This window comes from Prosopis cineraria, unplaced genomic scaffold, assembly GCF_029017545.1.
Source record: "Prosopis cineraria cultivar Desert tree isolate PC_DT_omini unplaced genomic scaffold, ASM2901754v1 PC4, whole genome shotgun sequence".
In the NCBI taxonomy this organism is placed as follows: domain Eukaryota; kingdom Viridiplantae; phylum Streptophyta; class Magnoliopsida; order Fabales; family Fabaceae; genus Prosopis; species Prosopis cineraria.
Window position 1 is genome coordinate 4,308,725 of NW_026555335.1, and position 18,684 is coordinate 4,327,408.

The window sequence follows — 18,684 nt, forward strand, 5'->3', positions numbered from 1 at the left end:
ATATTAAAAAAAAAATCTTATATTTTTAAAGCGAAATACGAACTCGTAGTCACGATAAACTAGTTGGTTCAATCTATGTACCTCTATCCCCCCTTAGCGTCGTGTCAATTGTTTTCTACTAACTCCGAAGACCCATCGTCAGCTAATCAACCAAGATCAATTGCTTATTTTGAGTTTCACATGTTTCGGCAGTTTCGCTGGGAAGGAAAAAAAAAAAAAAAACAGACAGACAAAAAACAAAACCTTTGAGCGCGGTAGCAATGTGGTATACAATTATTTGTGAGAAGGGGAAAAGAAAAACAGAAGAAGCAACTGTTAGACGAGCTCCCTGGGGATAATTTTCTCTCTGAGATTAGGCAAGGTGCGGATTGTTTTCCTAGTCATGACCATGATGAGCAAACCAAATAATTTATGTTGCCAAGATTTGTTTCCTCTTAATTAACTATTCAGCATCACTTTGATTCATTACTCCTCGAACAAAATGGCCGAGAAATAGCGGGGAAACCGGCTGCTCTATCCGCCGAATGAATTACTGTATCTCACGAGATTCAGGAACATGTCAAGAGATAGAAATTGAAAATGGTAAGACTGGTCGATATATCCCAAGGCAACGGCAAATAATATTTTATTATCTGTTCAATGCGCCGGGGCCAAACCCAACCCCCCCCCCCCACCTGTCGCTTTTGCCTTCAGTTTTCCTCTGGCCTCGTTTTCCATCCGCGTGGGGAGGCCGCTCATCACAGTGATAAGACATGTGGTCCAAAATTTAAATTATTACTGTTATATATTTTATTTTTTAAAATAAAAATTTATAAAAAATATAAAATAATTTTAATAAATTTTTTATTTTTAATATAATTCAAATTTAATTTAAAGAATCGGATGTATATAGTAATTATAAAAATTTTAATATTAAATTTAACCCTTTAAATTAAATTTAAATTATATAAAAAATTATTAAAATTATTCTATAATTTTTATAAATTTTTTATTTTTAAAAATATAATATATAATAATAATTTAAATTTAAATAATTCAGATGTTTTATCAGCATGATAAGCACTCCTCAAACCAAACTCAGGAAATTTAACACCATCGCTCCAACATCATAAACATAATACAGCGTAGTTTTGAAGGGTCATTCTTACTATTCACTAAAAAACAAACAAATCACACAGTTCCAACTTTGCAGCGAAGATTAGGAGGCATGCTTATCTTTTGAAGATATAATCCCTCCACAACATGTGGCGCTGGCCAAAAGTTATGGCACGCATCAAAAAGACACAAATCTATGCATTCACCCAGATCACCAATGAACCTCAGCTCTGTCTGCTCTTCCAAACATGTTGGCCTGGCGCCATTATTACTCCTTGTTCTTTTGCGCTCCATATCCACGAAGTCCATCACCCTCCCCTACTGCCAAGCTCTCATTAATTGCTGCTGTAGTCGCTCACTTCCTTGGAGCAAGAATCTCTTCATTTTTTTTCCTCCCTTTTCCTTCACGTCCCCATCTCTATCATTCAAATTTTTTTATTAAATAATTTTTTTAAATAAAAAAAAATAATAAATGGTGAGAACGAAGAAAGTGAAGAAAAATAAAAAAAAAAAAGTGAAGGGATTCCACTTCCGACTTCAAACTTTCAAAAAAATTAAAGGCTAGCTTCAAACAACTAAACCTACACCAACATGCTTACATACACATTAATGGCAAGTGCAGAGTAATCTCTTTGATCGTGTTTCACAAATACTTAGCATTTCTCATCAATGCAACATTTTATACAAACAATAACACATGCAGTCACATTAACATCTTGAAATCATATTTGCAGAATCTACTGTGTGGTTTGAGCGCTTGCTGCATTCGGCATTCTTTCCATCTCCAACTGCATCCCATTCCTTGAGGATGAATCCTCGTACGCATACGCAAACCCACCGTGTCGGGTGAGATCCATACCCTCCAATTCATCTTCTCTGGAGATTCGCAATAGTTGGAGCTTGTGAAGAATCAAGAACAGAGGGCCCATGGTAACGCTGACCCACCCAATAATCACCAGAATCTCCACTATATTTGCCGCCAACAGCTTAGCCCCTCCTCCCATGAACAACCCGTATGGCCGATCCGCCGGTCCTCCGTACACCTCGTTCACGTACTTCTTCTTCGCAAACAGCGCCGTGAAGATTAAACCCCACGCTCCGCACCCGCCGTGCAGCTGTGCCGCCTCTAACGGGTCGTCAAACTTCATCTTCTCCGCCAGTTTGTTGCACGAAATCAGTACCGCCGCCGCTACGAACCCGCAAATGATTGCCGCCCACGGCTCCACGACGGAGCATCCGGCGGTGATGGCGGCGAACCCGCCGAGCAGCCCATTGCACACATCTGTCACGTTCCAATGGCCCGAGTCAATCCTCTTACCAAAAAGAGTCGTCAGAGCAGCAGTGCTACCGGCTAAGGTGGTGGTCACGGCGGCTCTACCTACCGCGCTCCACTGCCCGTAGTAGCTTCCAGGCTCGTAAGGGTTCAAAATCTTCAAGAACGAACCCGGGTTAAAACCGTACCATCCGAACCAGAGTAAGAAAGTTCCTAGAACAACCAAGGTCGCGCTGTGCCCGCGAAGCGAGACTGGTCGACCGGAATGGTCAAATCGACCAATCCTGGGCCCTTCTATGAGTGCGCCCCACAGACCAGCGACGCCGCCCACCATGTGGACCACACCAGACCCGGCGAAATCGATGGCGCCGGATCCGAATAGAAGGTCTGACTCTGGGCGACCAGCGTTAGCCCAACCGTCGGAGGACCAGACCCAATGAGACACAACCGGGTAAACGAAGCCGGTTAGGAAAGAGGAGTAGATTAGGTAAGCAACGAACTGAGTCCGCTCCGCGATGGAGCCGCTGGTTATGCCGGCGGCAGCGATGGCGAAGGCCCATTGGTAAAGGAAATAGCTGTAATCGTAGAGCTTCGACGGGAAGTCGGTGAGGCCGAAGGCATGACGACCAATGAACACGTTGGAGGGGGATCCAAAGGCGAAAGCGAAGCCAAAGAGATAGTAGAAGAGGCCACCGGCGGCTGCATCGAGGACGTTGGTGAGCATGATGTTCATGGTGTTTTTGGCACGAACGGAGCCGGCGCAGAGCATGGCAAAGCCGAGCTGCATGGAGAAGACGAGGTAAGCAGAGAAGAGAAGGAAGGTGTTGTCGACGGCGAAGGTGGTATCGTTGAAAGTGCTGCAGATGAGGTCGGCGGCGGCTGTAGCGTTGATGAGATTGGGACCGAAGTACTGGGTAAGGTTCGCGGAGCAATTCTCCATTGCCTTGGCGTGAGGGTAGTGAAGGAATAGCTGAACGCTTCTGCGGGTGGATAACGAAGAGGAGTCTCCGTCGTTTCCCGTTTGATGATGTTCGAAGTGAAGGGCTGTGAATGGTTGATGATTCAGTCCAAAAGAAAAATGAATGATTATATATATCTATATATATATATATATTGATAAAATGAATTATGATATTATTTTAACTTGTCCATATTTTGTTTAAGGTAACATTTAGTATATTTTATCAATAATTTTTATTTTTATTTGATATTTTACTGTTTAACTGTTATATGATGATAGGAATTAAAAATTATCAAAGTAATTCTAAAATATAAATATGATTTTTTAATAATGTAAACAAAAATATAAATTAAATATGTTAATATTATTAATGAAATAGTCTTTTTGTAAGAACAAAATTGTGATAATACAGCTTTTTGTCTTTTATATTTATTTCAATTATTAATTTGATTCTTTGAATTCAACTTTCATCAATTTAATTTTTTACATTTACTTTGATTATTGATTTAGTTATTTTTAAAAAAATAACATTATTAAAATTTGATGACATGAATTACAGAATGTTAATGACAGGTATATAAGTAAAAGTAAATTATAATTGTTTAGATAAAAAAAATTAACGCTAAAGTTTTAAAAATCAAAATACAATTTAGAGGATTATGTTAATAAAAATTAAACTGATTTAAAAAATGATTTATTATCATTTAGTTACATATAGATATCAAGTCATTAATGTAATTTGAAAATCAATTTTGTTTTAAAATTTAAAGAACTTTCATAATAGTTTAAGAAGATAAAGGAGATTAAATCAATAAAAATTAAAATTTAAGAAATCAGATTGATAACAAAAGCAAATTTAAAGAATTAAAAGTTTTGTTATCAAAAAAAAAATCGATCATTACATGCGCACATATCAAATTATATCTTTTAAACAAGGAGAAAACAAATGTACAAAAGTATAAAAACTTCACCGCTAATGAACATGGATCTGTGATGGAATGTGTTGTAACATCTTAAGCTTAACTGCAGAACTCTTTTGAAAACTTTTAAAATAGTTACCTTTAGTTAGACTAAATAATTATTGTTTTAGAGTCAATTGGGCATTAGGATCAAATATGGGAAGAAATGAATTTTTGTTTTGTAGTTAATTTAATTCAATTTTCAAAGTCAGAAAAATTAATTTAATTTTTATATTTAAATAATCACCTGTAGAAGTAACGACCAGCGTTAATGCGAGTCCCTAAACTTGACAAGAAATAACTGCATTATTATAGGAGCAGTATAGTTGTTTGAACGAGTCCAGAACCTCCTATGAATCTATTTATTTCTATTTCTCATCGTTTAGATTAAAATATAAAACATCATTTAAATAAGTTACAAAATTAATTGGGTTAAATAATTAAAATGTTAGGCTGAATATAAATAAAAAAAATTGGCCCCAATATTCGATAAAGGCCGCAATAAATAAATATATTGAAATTTCGTCAGCTGTAAATATTAGACCATTGGCATGAAAGGACATGATTTCAAGTAACGTTACAACCTACCTTATGTAAATATTTTGGTAAACGGGCTGATTACCAAAATGAAGGGCATGAAGTAAGGATAATGTCATATGGTTCGCGAGATCCCTAATTCTTCAGTAAAGCGGCTAAGTCTTTAAGAAAAAGATTACCAATATTCTGACACTATAAATAAAAGATGAAGACATAAAAAAATTAAGTTAATACTCAACTAAAGACTCACAATTTTATACTTTTTAATCTTTTAATTTATCAATTAATTTTTTAATTTAGATTTATAATTTTTTTGCATGTCAATAAAATTAAACATTTATTTATTAAAATTTTATATTTTTTTATATTTAAGTGAATTATAATAAAAAAATTTATTATTAATTGAAACTCAAGCGCATGTATCACACCTAATATTTATTCTTCACACACGAACACCCACATGCCGAAAGAGGAGCACCAAATTTTGCTCAAAAAAAGAAAGAAAGTAGCACCAAAACGCCGTACTCCCTTCTACTCACATCAGCTTGGTTCGGTTCGGAGTCCTGATTTTACTCTTCTCGTTGCGGCGTACGGCCCCAGTATATAGCTCTTCTTCCTTCCTTCACGTCCATATCATGCCATTGCTGCTATCCAGGGCCTTCTTATCCTTATTCGTCCCATCCAAACCCTCATTCTCCAATTCCATGGCTCTTTTTCCCGCAAATTCTTGTCCCAAAGCTCGCCTTCGAGGCGTCATTTTTGACATGGACGGCACCCTCACCGTCCCCGTCATCGATTTCGCTGCCATGTACAGGGATGTGCTCGGCGACGATGAGTATCGCAGGATCAAGAAGGAAAATCCCTCTGGAATTGACATCTTGAACCTCATTGAGGACTGGGATCCCGAGAAGCAGCGTATTGCTCACGAGACTATCGCTGATTACGAGCGCCAGGGACTGGATCGCCTCCAAATCATGCCTGGTTTGTGGTTCGCCCTCTCCCAATTGTTCCTTCTCTTCTTTTGCAATTCTTTGATCGTGGTGAACAGTTGAATTTTTCGGAACAATGTTGATGAAATTTGTTAGGATTTAGGAACGAAGTAGCGTGCGCTTCCTTATGAAATTCGGTGACATTCTACTTGTTTCTGCATCGTTGTTCTCCTGATATATAATTTAATTTGACTACACTGCAGCATGTTCACGCTAGAAGTTTAGTATGTTTGCGGGGAACAGAGGTCGATACTTTCCATGAATATTTAAATTTATGTTCACTTGTTTTTTTTTTTTAAATGATATCATAGTTCATATTCTGGTCAAAATGAAGACGACCTTTAGTTTTTTGTTAATAGATTACAAATTAGTTGGTAGAGTTTAAATATTCTGTTTTGTGGTGCAGGTGCAGCTGAACTTTGTGGTTTTCTTGATTCGAAGAAACTAAGGTCAAGTTAAGAACATTATCATCCATTTCTTGTGTCTTGACGATATTCTTTGTCTTTTACAGTCAATGCGATTTCGGCCTTTGACAATAATTGTAATTTCTAAGTTTCGATATTGTATTCCTTTTTTGGGAAATTTACATCTGAAGTTCCATATAGCTGCCTTTCTTGAGAACAGTTTCTTTTGCGTCATGTTATGTTCCCTATTATTGGTTTTGTTTATTCTTATAATTTTTGAAACATGATATAGAGCTACTAATTGTTATATTTCTCCTAGTGAAGGAGTAGCATGTTATGCTAATATGTAAGAGATTGATAAGTCAAATAAGCTGCAAAAGCATTCCATTTGCTCTAAAGCTATAGCGAAAGCTTTAATTCTTCCATTTCTGCCATTACGTTTAATATGAGGAATTCTAAGTTATTAGAGGGACAAAATGCTTTTCTGGTTCATACTAGGAGGAGCTTCAGATATTAAAAGTATGGCTCCAGCTTGTCATTAAAAAAAGAAGAAGAAGAAGAAGAAGAAGGTATGGTTCCAGCTTCCCTGCCGTGGATTATCAGGCCAGAAGTAAATATTTAGTCGAAAGCTTTACCGTGCAACGTAGAAGAAAGATATTTGGACTTAAACAGGGTTCAAATTTTCCATTTTGTGACCTTTAAATGATATCTCCTCTGCTTTATGAGCCTTCCAATCATTATACTACTTGGGGTGTCTTTGAATTTTAATTACTACTTTACCAAAAATATCGTAGCCTTGAAAGTTTTTATGCTAGCTAGGGACTGTTTGATTGGTGTTCGAACCCTTCCCTTCTTTTACAGGTTAATGCTCTTTCGTTCTTTGATTAAACATCTAATGTGTTTGCATTTCAAAGTGTGAAGTAATTTACTTTTAAAAACATTATTTATTTCTGGATTGAAAACATCTGACTGATCTTGGCCAACTTTCTTAAAATATTTTTAATGACAACTTTGTCTTATTTCTTATGTTTGTAATGACATGTGCTGGGCAAATGACTGGAGAGCAGTGGCCTTGCTTCTGTGCTCAGGGCTGTTCAATTCCAGTTAATTGACTGTTTAGTTTGTTGGGTGTACTAGCAGAAAGATAAACTGCTTCTGGCTTGATGTATGTGTTCATAAACCTCTTATGGCTTTGGATGCATAGCTACATTTTTAACTTCTCTTGAATTTAGGTTGCATCAAATGCTCCGTGAATTATTGTATGTGGATTTAAGTTACTTGCAACATTTCAAGTCATCTAGTTGTGACTTCAATGGCGTATGAGAGTTCATTGACATAGACAATGGCATCAAATAATGTGTTGCATGAACATGTGTGGTTTTATATACTTATCATTAATCTATGTTCACAAGTTAAATGTTTCAATGTCATGTAGACAACAATATGGCAAGTTTATGATAATGGAATTTCTCGGCATATGTTTCTTTTGATTACACCTCCTATTTGTGTTTGCCAAGAAAAAAAAAGATTGCATATCCTATGTCTGGTCATTAGAAAACTTCATTGCAAAATTGATTTTTTTTTTTGGGACCAATGCAATAGTGTTTTTTTGATAGTGATGTATGCTACTCATGTTGATTGAATTGGTTTGAACTTGGTTTGGATGAACTGGTTGGTGTCAACAATGACAGAGTTGATAGTTCTAGTCCTGGGCTATGGCTCTATTTCAAAATTATTCATGATAGATAACTTTGTCTGTCCTTGTGCAGGAGGGGATTGATCACACGCAATGTGAAGATGGCGGTTGATATATTCCAGAAACGATTTGGGGTTAGTTTAAATAAATGCAGTTGTATTCACATGCCGTTTTTTGGGGCTGGCCAGGTCCCAGGTGTGGTTCAAAATGATGTGGAGGCTGTGTAATATGAAAAATAACACCCAACCTTTATTTCCATGAGAAGAGCGACATGAATGCAGTTCAAACAGCATACTTGTATTTGTTGCTTGTAACACTGACCAGTCCGTATGATAACATGAAAGTTTTACACATACACCTGGGCAGAGGGTGATGCTTTCTTGATGTTGCATTTTTATCGATTTGTTGACAAAATATAAATGATACTATCAATATACTGTTACATGTGTGGTGAATTTAGAACATGAACATGCCTTTTGTGGTGCATTGTTGTAAAAGCTATTGTGCTTCTCATGCTGCAGATTACATTTTATCCAGCATTAAGCAGGGAATTTCGTCCTTATAAACCAGATCCAGCTCCGTTGCTGCATATATGTTCAGCTTGGGGACTTCAACCAAATGAAGTGATGATGGTAGGGGATAGCCTTAAAGACGATGTGAGTAGTTCTTTTCCGGATAACACAATGTCCTCACTACGTGTATACAGCTACAGGAATTTTGTTGTCTTCGTAACCAAGAAAAAGAAAGTCTTTATTCTGATTACTGTCTTGATGTTTATGTAGCACTTGTAGATCCAATGGTTTCTCTTTTCACCTATTAAAATCTAGACTCTCCAATGCTTCATACATATACTTGTACTGTAGAAGGAGGAAGAACCGTAGAAAGAATGTTCAAACCAAATTCCGTGAGGAGAGAAAAATTGAAGATATTCATCTAACCCAGGGGTTTGTAGAATATTTCAGGTTATCTAATCTTTTCACTAGATTTAGACCAAAAAAGAGACGGATGTATGCATAATTCATTATTCACGCCATATTTTTTCCTTATGGCACAATGCACACGTAATTAGAGTGCATGAATAAACTGGTCTTATTAGCACCGTAAAAATTTGGCGTTGTCCTACAATTTGCATTTCCTATTTTAAATGGAACTAAATATCTGGCACAGTTATGAATTAGCTTTAGTGCGTGTTACCCCCGGTGTAATACTAAATATTTCTGAAACTGCACATGTATATTGATTGATGTTGCTTGAGTTTTTTCTTTTTTACAGGTTGTTTGTGGAAAGCGAGCAGCAGCTTTTACATGCTTGCTTGATCAGACTGGAAAATATGATTCTCCTGTGTATGCCGATGTTGAATTCAAACCTGATTACAAGGTGACTTCCCTTGCTGAAATTCCCTCAGTTCTGGAAGCAAATTTTGAGCTGGTACCATGATGCCGAGTCCTGTTCACTAGAAGACATTAACACTCACCCAAGCGATTTTTTCTTTTTTTCTGACTGGATCACCCCAAGCGATTTAGCTTGAGGTTAATGCAAAGCATTGTGTCGAGGGTCTTTTTCTATGCCTCCGCTTAGGTCATTGAGAAACAAGAAACCTCTTAAAAATGATACCACGGCATCCAACAGATACGGGTTCAGAGATCGATGGATCTCATACATTCTTGTGCCCCAGAGTCTAGTAGGCTATGACTAAACCAAGCTCATTTTTTCTTCGGCATTTGGTGGCTCCAGTTTTTATTGGACGCGATTCTTCGACTCATGGTTGCCGTTGTAGATACGTAGATACTGATAAAGCCACAACTTGCAGCATTGCTTATCACAACGTGAACTCCATTCGAACTCAATGCCCGTATGGAGTTGGGGTTTGGCTCCCCCCGCCCCCACCCCAAAACTTACATTTCTTTTGTTTTTCTAGCTAAATTAACTTAAAGATAATGCTAATCACGACTTTGACCATGGATATCTAGAGCAATGAATTTGAATTCCGATTAGTTGGAGAAATTTTTCACGGCTTTGAATTCCATGAGAAAAATACTAGCATTGTAATCGGTCAAGTGCACCTTTAACCGTGAATGATTCTAACAAATTGATAGAGGATGACATTATAGTTATACTAGTGAGAATCTAAAGGGTAAAGAATGATAGATGACATTTCATTCCATCGTAGCCAACTTTAATTACTTCACTGATTTGGCTCTTGGAATCGAAGTAGTTAGGTATTATTTGACACTAATGCTCGTGCATTACATTAGTTTATACATGTGACTTTTTTATACATCAAGACAATGAATAATTTAAAAGCGTAAAGGAACGATTTAAAATCTCACGAGATTTTAAGTTGTTAATAATAATAATAATAATAATCTAATCCTTTTTCCCCAATCCAACCCTTGAGCCCACTCTTGCTGTTGCCACCCACTGTTGCATAGAACTCAATCACTTAGAAATCATACATCACCGCCTAAGCCAGCGTCCATCTTTAGATAGGCCAAGGGTCTATTTCACCAGCACCCTTAAATTCCATCATATTGTCGCTGCTACTAGGATGCAGACATAATCACGTAGAAAGTTCAAGTTTACACCAGAACGATCCTGCAAATAGCTTCTTGCGAGCAGGCAAGTTTTGGGACGCTTGGGCAGGCGAAAGGGATTATTTGCAGTAATGGAACTACTGCACTCGAGGAGTGTGAGATAAAGACAGAATTGTTGGAACTCAACAATAATTGCCACGTCAAACTACCATGCCAAGATAAACATCCAGCAACTACCAGCAACCACACCATTGCTATCTTTCTCATATTTACTGACCTACATGTCTTGATCTCACTCTACATTCCTTGACTCAACTCTATTCCTAACAATCCCAAATTCTACACAATAATTTAGGATTGCATTTGGATGGATAAATTCATATTGAAAATTTAAATTTAAATATCATATTTGAAATTTATAGATTCTAAAATGTTTGTTTGGATAATATAAAAAATTTTAAATTATAATATTAAAATACTTTGTTTGAATTTCAAGTAAAATTTCAAATTTTAAATTATATGTTTGAATTTAAAAGCAACTTGGACAACGTTAGTGATCTAGTTTCATCAAAGTCAATGGCCAACTTCTACCAAGACCAAACTGCTAGCGCTTACTGGCATTAAACGATAGACTTCCAGAGGGACCATACCATTGGCAATTATTGGACCAAAATGGCCCGACTTCCATCGAGACCGTATCATCGGCACCAACCAGGCTTGATTGCTGGTACCAACTGAGATAGGATTGTTGTGTTGATCGAGACCAAACAGCCAACTTCCATTGAGACCAAATCTCCAATGCTAATTGAGACTAAAGTGCAAGGGACTATTGGGACCAGACGGTCGACTTCCACCAAAATTAAACCACCGATATCGACATAGGCAAGACCGATCATCACCTACACTCTAATCTTGGTCAGCTCCAACAATCCAATCCTAGTCAAGGTAGCTGGTTCAGTCCCGATTAAAGTAGTTGGTCCTTGTCGTAGTGGAGATTGTCCAGTCCTAATCGATTTTGACAGTCATGTCTTAGTTGGCACCAACAGTCTTGTCTTGTTCGAGGCTAGTGGTCTGGTTTTGAAGGAAACTGTCCAGTGAAAGTCAACAGTCTAATCCTCGTTGTCAACTACACTCTGGTCCTAATCATCGCCGACAGTTAAGTCTCGATTGACATGGGAGATTCAGTCCTTATGGAATTCAACCGTCTGGTCTAGATTGGTGTCGGTTGTCCGATCCCAGTTGGTGGTGGCAACCCGGTCCGTTCAGCAGTGGTGGCAATCTGGTCCTAGTTGCTGTCAGCAATCTAGTCCTATCAGGCGTTGTTGACAGACTAGTCAAATTACAAAGAATTGAGGTAGAAATTGAATTTGACAATAGATTTAATTCAAATCCAAATCTCAATTCCTATACATCCAAACATAGCAAAAATAGTTGGGGAGATATAGTTGCATCTCTCTCTGAAAAACCATGCTTCTTCATCCTACAGGCGCCATTTCTTCATCTCTTGACTGGAGATCATGGAATGTTATACTGACAACCATCTGTATCAAGTAAAGCAAGCTAGACAAATTAATTGAATAGTGAATGACACGAGGTACATGTGTTCTGTGTATGTAAAATAATTGACCTCAGCCATAGTATGTGCATTTTGTTGGCTTCTCTACCAGCTGTGAACTGTTAAAATCCTCTGTGCAAGAAGTGCCCAGCAATTGAGTTTGAGCATTCACCAGCACAAAATCGCCAGGTCCATCAACTGCCAGCTGCCAAGACAGCAAGTGATATAATGAAAGGTAAACAAATCCTTTTCTTGGTCAAGGGCAAAGAAATACAGGGGAAACCAAATCCAAGTATCAACATGCCAGATTGTGTTATTTAATATCTTTCAAACATCTTATACCAGGAATTTTGGCATGCCAAAAAAGCATGGCTTCCTATAAATAAATTGTAACAATGTATAAAACATGGGTATTGAATGGGGCACACATCATGGAATAAAATTTGAAGTCGACAGGTAGAATTGGAAGTGCCGTGTCATTTAAGTTGTCCAAGGTTCAAAGCTTACGACTAAAGTCACGTAAATAGACATTTCAAGCAAGAATTTTGTGTGCGTGTGTTCATTTTATTCTGTTACATAACAATATGGAAATAGATAAGCTACAGCCAGAAAGATAAAAAAGCAAGACATTACGAAAAGATGAGTAAAGTGAACATAGAGACAACTAAACAAAAAAAATATTTGATGGTAACAACTCTAAAATTTACAAATATGATTTACGTTGACAGATTTTGAGATATATCCGCAGATTAAAACAAAGAAGATAAGTAATAATAGAATGAAAGGACTTAATTTACAAGCTAATAACGAGAAAATTTTACAAAGACCTGCGTAAGGCATGAGTTGCCAAAAGACATGAAGGGATATAAGAGGATCCCAAGTTCATGAAGAAAAGATACTCACCGAATACCACGAGGTATGGTATTGTTTCTCTTTCAAATTTCCCTGCAGAAAATAGGATGCATGATTAGTTCTCTCAATAAATCTATCTCAACTCATTACAACAATAACGAAAGACAAAACAAGGCAAAAATAAGATGAAATCCTGCAATCCTATAATCCATTTAAACTACTCAAGCTAACACCTGCAAGGCAAAAACTAAGCAGATGAGAGGCTCAACAGTACCTTGTGCATGGTAGCTGCAAGCAACTCTGCATATATTTATATAGATTTCAGATCATCTCCTATAGGGCTTTAAATGGTACTTTTGGAACTCTGAACCAAATGTTATTGATTCCTCATCAAGCTTTTTCTTCAACCTTCTCCAAGTTCTCAACATATCAGATTGTATTAAGCCTTTGTAGAGGGTCTCAAAAGTAACTTTCTGAGGAAGAAACCCATTCTCGATCATCTCAACAAAATAACCGCAAGCCTGCCGCCAGTTTTGTTTCTCACAAAGTTCATTTATTAGTAGCGTATAGGAATCTAAATCTGGTCCCACCCCAGTTTCTTTCATATCATTCCATAGTTGTTTCACAACCTCGATTTTGTTTAATTTCAAAAACATAACAATTAATATGTTGTATGTGTGCATGTTGGGCATGCAAAAACCATCTTCCTTCATTTTCTTGAACAACTTCAAAGCACTATCTGCATCCTTTCTGCCCCTATATTCCTTATAGAAGCAATTATAGGTTGCAGCACATGGACTTATTCCGTTCCTTACCATCTCATTGAGCAACTCCCCAGCATCTTCAAGCCAGCCACATGAACAAAGACATTTAATAACGGAAGTATATGTCACAGCCGTTGGGCAGATTCCTTTCTCCTTCATCGATCTTAATTTATCAAGGGACAGTTGCGGTTTATGAGCCCGACTATAGACATGGAGCACAATGGAGAAACTAGTAACATCTGGCTCAACCCCTCTCTTGTGCATTTCATCAAACAAGTTATCAGCATTTCTTAATGTCCTTTCAAATCTTTCTTCTGGGTGTAAACTTGCCCGCCTACAAATTCCATTCAACAACACATTATATGTAACAACATTAGGCTCAAGTCCTTTCTCCACCATGTCCTTCAAGAACCCCTCTGCCATTTTAATGCGACCTATCTTACACCAACCATAAATCAAAACCGTGTACATTTTCACATCAGGCACAAACCTGTGCTTCTTTTGGTTAAAAACTTCAACGGCAACTTTCACGTACCCGTACTTACAAAGGGTATCCAGCAAATAACAGAAATCTTCAGAATGCACCTTCTCCTCCACAAAATTATCGATGTCATCGAATGCACGTATTGCTTGGCGAGTAAGCCCAGCAGAAATAAGCCTGCGAATCATTATCAAGAAGGTAGTAGAAGTGGGGTTGAGCTTTCTCTGGTCCATCTCGATGATGAGTTGCCAAACGACATCGAATTGGCGAACCCTGCCCATGATGTCGATCATGAGGTTGTAGGAATCGGAGCTGAGAGGTGGATCGGGAAGGGATTTAGAATAATTGAAAAGGGCAAGCGCGATTTTTGAAGAGTTCCTGAGGCGGAGGAGGACCTCGTGTAAAAGGTGAGGGGTAAGGGTGATTCCATGGAGCTGCAGAGAGGACTCCGTGGCATGAAAGGGATTATGGTGCTGGAGAAGGATCCTTGATACCAGTTCGGAGTCATTTGAATACTGAACGGTTGGGGATGAGCTGTTGTCGTGGTCTTGGTGAGGCTGTGAAGATGAAGATAGGCGGTGGGGCAGCGGAGCAATGGCGGGGAAGAGTCTCGCAGAGACGGCGGCGCTGATGCTCCGAGCGGGGACCTTGGGAAAACCCATGGTAAAATCCAAGAAGTGGTATAGTTTCCTTCCGGACTAATTGTACCGGGTAGAACTGTGCAAAAGGCTTGTGGTCCAATCTAACCCGATCCGGCTCATGAAAACTCGATCCGGTCCGGTCTTGAAAGATGCTGCTCCTGTAGAACCAGAAAAACTAAAAAGACAAGACTAATTTTTCAATAAGACTGGACCAAAGACCAAACATCTGGACTAAGTAGTCCAATCTAGTCTTATATAATTATTTTAATATAATTAAAATTAATTTATGAATTATTGATTCATAAGTCTTAGTCTTATTGTCTTAGTTAGTCTCATCTTACGTGAGCCAGATAGATTGATAGGTTAGTTCACTACCATTCTCGTTAACGAAGCCCTAGCTCCTGCCTTTCGTAGCTCTGCTAGTGTACTACCACTGTCGATCACATCTATCGTCGCCTCTTGCATGTGATTCACCCTTGAGCACGTCACATCATCGCCCTACCCTTGCTCTCCATCACCCCTAACCTCTGATTCATTGTCAGCACGTTACACCTTTGACCATGCAGTCGCCAGGTATGTTCATTTCTAGTTCTAGTTTTTCACATTCCTTTTCCCGTTGAATTCTTCTTAATGGAATTGCATATGCCATGAAAGATGGGTGTTTTATAACTGTTGTTTGATTAGCAATCATGGCTAGTTAGTTTGATTCATTGTTCTTAATGAACTAAGCTTTTATTGAACTTTTCAGTGGTTTATTATGAATGATGGTTTTATTTTTGCTCTGTTCACTTGTTTCTGTTCCTTTTTTGCAACATGAAGCAAGGTAAGCCATCCTCTCCCCACTTGTTTGACCCTTTGTCAATCTCCTATGCTCTTATCAAATTTCAAATTTATTTATCTACCATAGCAATCATAAGGTTAGGCACAGTGAGAGAAAATTCTCATAAAATAATGATGTTTAGTTGATCATAGTGATGATGCTCTTATTTCAATATTCTCATTATGCCATCTTATTTTTGCATTGGTTTTTAGCTCCTTACCAGAGCCACTACTTAATCATCATGCTATTTTTGTTTTAATCTCTAAGTTACGTGTATGGTGTATGATAATACTTTTGTTACCTACAATTAGATCGGTTGCATTGGAGATAGGAATGAGTAGATATGAATGTTGTTGTTGTGTTGTTGACCTCTTAGAGAAAGAAATACTATGCCCTTCCATCTTTTAATTCTGGAGTCTGGACACGTTAGAAGTTATTATCGTTCTTTATTACATCTACTTTTATTGTATGAAAAAACATTAAATTTCCTTGTTGTTCTTTCTTTTGTTGTTGTACTGTTTCATTTTTTTACTTGAAAAAAGATGTTATGCTTTCCCTTTTCCTAAAAAATAATGAATATATATGTCCCATCTCTTTCTTTTCTCACATGGCATCCATACATTAGATGAATGAAGACACCGAAAAGGATTCTTGTTGGAAGTTACAATGTCTGAATGTTATTGTTTATTATGTCATGTAATGTGATTCAGTTTAAAGAAGTCTCCTTATTTAATCTCATTGGTAATATTTTGTATTTTATTATTGTGAAGTGATGGATATTGAGCAAACATCTAGCATTGACCAAACTTATTTGTCTCTTTTTACTGGTGAAAATGTGAATTCAACTCCTTTTGGACCATCTTTGACACCTACTCCACCTCCCCGGCCCCCAACTACTATGGAATGTCCTCCTTCTCTTACAACTGTAACTGAAAATGAAGCTATAAAAGATAGTAGAAAGAGAAAGAGCTCTACAAGAAAGGTATCAAAAGTGTGGGAACACTTTACTAAATTATCATTGGAGGAGACAAATGGAGAAGTTAGAGCTGCATGCAAGTGATGTAATTTAGAGTATGCTTGTGACTCAGGAAAATATGGTTTAATATCCTTGAAGAGGCATGTGCCAAAATGTCCCAAGAATCCACATAAGGCTACATAAATGACAAAACAATCTATATTGAATTATGTGATACCAAGTGGGTAAAAAGGAAGCTTGGTACCTCACATGTTCAATTAGAAATGATGTCACGGGGCTCTAGTTGAGTTCATCATATGTGATGAGATGCCATTTAGGCTTGTTGAGAAGGAAGGCTTTAAAAATTTTGTGAAAGAGTTAGAACCACGATTTCAAATCCCTTTAAGAATAACAGTGGCTAGAGATGCCTAACAATTATATCTTGGTGAAATTAGAATCTTGAACAATTTGTTGAAGAAGTGTACTAATCGTCTTTGCCTCACTATAAATTGCTAGACATTAGTTCAAAACTTCAATTATTTATGTTTGACAACCTATTTCATTGATAATAATTGAAACTTGCATAAAAGGATTCTAAATTTTTGCATGGTTGAGAATCATAAGGGTGATACGATAGGGAAGACAATTGAAAGATGCTTATCAAATTAGGGCATACAAAATGTGTTCACTATAATCATGGATAATGCAACTTTCAATGACACAGCCTTGTCTTACTTAAAAAAGCGTTTAAAGAATTGGAAGGGTCTTGTTTTGTGGTGGTGATTATCTTCAACTACGATATTCTATTCATATTCTTAATCTAGTTGTTAATGATGATTTAAAGGAGTTGAAAGATACTTTTGAGTCCATTTGAAATGCTATTAGGTATGTTCGTTCATCTCCTGCTCGCTTGTAAAGATTTAAAGATGTTTGTGAATTGAAAATGTTGGATATAAAAAGTATTGTTTGCCTCAATATTAGTACTAGATGAAATTTTGCATATTTAATGTTGGATGTTGCTTTGAAGTTTTAAAAGGCATTTGAAAGATTAGAAGATGAGGATGAAGATTTTGTTAACTACTTCAACAGAAGTTTAAAGCGTCATGCTTAAAGTGACTTTGCTTGTTTAGATAGTAGTATAGATGCCTATGTTTATAGGCAAGGTGCTGGACCTGATAATAACATGAATGCTTTTGCTTACTCTAGGCAAGCTCCTCCTAAGCGTAATGGCCTTCTAAACAAATAAGATTGGAATAAAGCACGGTTCTTTCTTGAGTTCTTGAAGGTATTTTATGATGTCACTTTACAATTTTCTAGCACATTGAAAGTTACTGCACATACATGCTTTCATCAAATTGCTTTAATTCAGGAGTTGTTAGATGAGAATATTGAAAGTGATGACCTTCTTCTTAGGGAGATGTCTTTGAGCATGAAGAGTAAGTATGATAAGTATTGGGGGTAGCAGTTAATTTGAACCCTCTGTTCATTATTGTTATGATTTTTGATCCTTGATACAAGCTTGCTTATATCAACAATGTATTTGATCCTCTTTTTCCTAACCCTGAACTTTGCATGTCCATGAAGAACAAGGCAAGAAACACTTTGTATTGCCTATTTGAGGAATACTCTACAACAATTGGTCCTGATACAAGTAGTTTTGGTAGTGCCAACTCTCCAAGTACTCCTGACACTAATACTTCAAATGCAAATAAAGGTAAAAAAAGACCCTAGTCATAGATGGTTAATATCCTAAAAGTAGTAAAAAAGCTCATCAGTTAATATCCAATCAGAGTTGGATAGATACCTTTCTGCTAGGGCATCTAAAGACACCCCTAATGATGATGATGATGATTTTGATATCTTGACATGGTGAAAGGTTAATTCTATTAAATACAGAGTGCTTTCGTTGATAGCACAAGATGTATTGGCTATACCAATATCTACAATTGCTTCTAAATCAGCTTTTAGCACTGGAGGACGTGTTGTTGATGATTATAGGAGTTTTTTATCTCTTAAGATGATTGAAGCACTCATTTGTGCCTAAAATTGGCCAGTTGCAAGGTAGCCTCTTTCAAAATTTGTCTCTATGCTTTATGAGGTTGATAATTTTCAAGAGATTGACAACGTGGTTAATGTTGCAGGTAATATATTCAATTTTATATCTCTTA

At 37.2% G+C, this 18,684-nt stretch overlaps 3 protein-coding genes and 1 long non-coding RNA gene across 5 annotated transcripts; 2 read left to right on the forward strand and 2 right to left on the reverse strand.

The window, feature by feature from the left end:
• Positions 1-1,624: 1,624 nt before the first annotated feature.
• LOC129308255 (ammonium transporter 1 member 1-like) lies at positions 1,625-3,419 on the reverse strand. The gene has a single exon (XM_054949317.1). The coding sequence runs from the start codon at positions 3,306-3,308 to the stop codon at positions 1,833-1,835; it is 1,476 nt and encodes a 491-aa protein (XP_054805292.1). The 5' UTR covers positions 3,309-3,419; the 3' UTR covers positions 1,625-1,832.
• A 1,874-nt stretch (positions 3,420-5,293) lies between these two features.
• On the forward strand, positions 5,294-9,739 carry LOC129308182 (haloacid dehalogenase-like hydrolase domain-containing protein At2g33255). Its single transcript, XM_054949223.1, has 5 exons — positions 5,294-5,806; positions 6,221-6,263; positions 7,988-8,048; positions 8,436-8,570; positions 9,187-9,739. The coding sequence occupies exons 1-5, from the start codon at positions 5,461-5,463 to the stop codon at positions 9,349-9,351; spliced, it is 750 nt and encodes a 249-aa protein (XP_054805198.1). The 5' UTR covers positions 5,294-5,460; the 3' UTR covers positions 9,352-9,739.
• A 1,198-nt stretch (positions 9,740-10,937) lies between these two features.
• On the reverse strand, positions 10,938-14,883 carry LOC129308181 (pentatricopeptide repeat-containing protein At2g13420, mitochondrial-like). The gene is made up of 4 exons (XM_054949222.1): positions 13,130-14,883; positions 12,907-12,948; positions 12,076-12,208; positions 10,938-11,989 (listed from the first exon to the last, which is right to left on the reverse strand). Exon 1 carries the CDS (start codon positions 14,760-14,762, stop codon positions 13,182-13,184), a length of 1,581 nt encoding a protein of 526 aa, XP_054805197.1. The 5' UTR covers positions 14,763-14,883; the 3' UTR covers positions 10,938-11,989; positions 12,076-12,208; positions 12,907-12,948; positions 13,130-13,181.
• Positions 14,884-15,065: 182 nt separating this feature from the next.
• LOC129308183 (uncharacterized) lies at positions 15,066-18,653 on the forward strand. Of its 2 annotated transcripts, XR_008592558.1 has the most exons (4): positions 15,066-15,314; positions 17,723-17,801; positions 17,886-17,952; positions 18,101-18,653. It is a non-coding gene; the product is annotated as an uncharacterized LOC129308183 (long non-coding RNA). The 2 variants fall into 2 exon arrangements; XR_008592557.1 differs by lacking the exon at positions 15,066-15,314 and having other exon boundaries at positions 15,748-17,801.
• Positions 18,654-18,684: the final 31 nt, after the last annotated feature.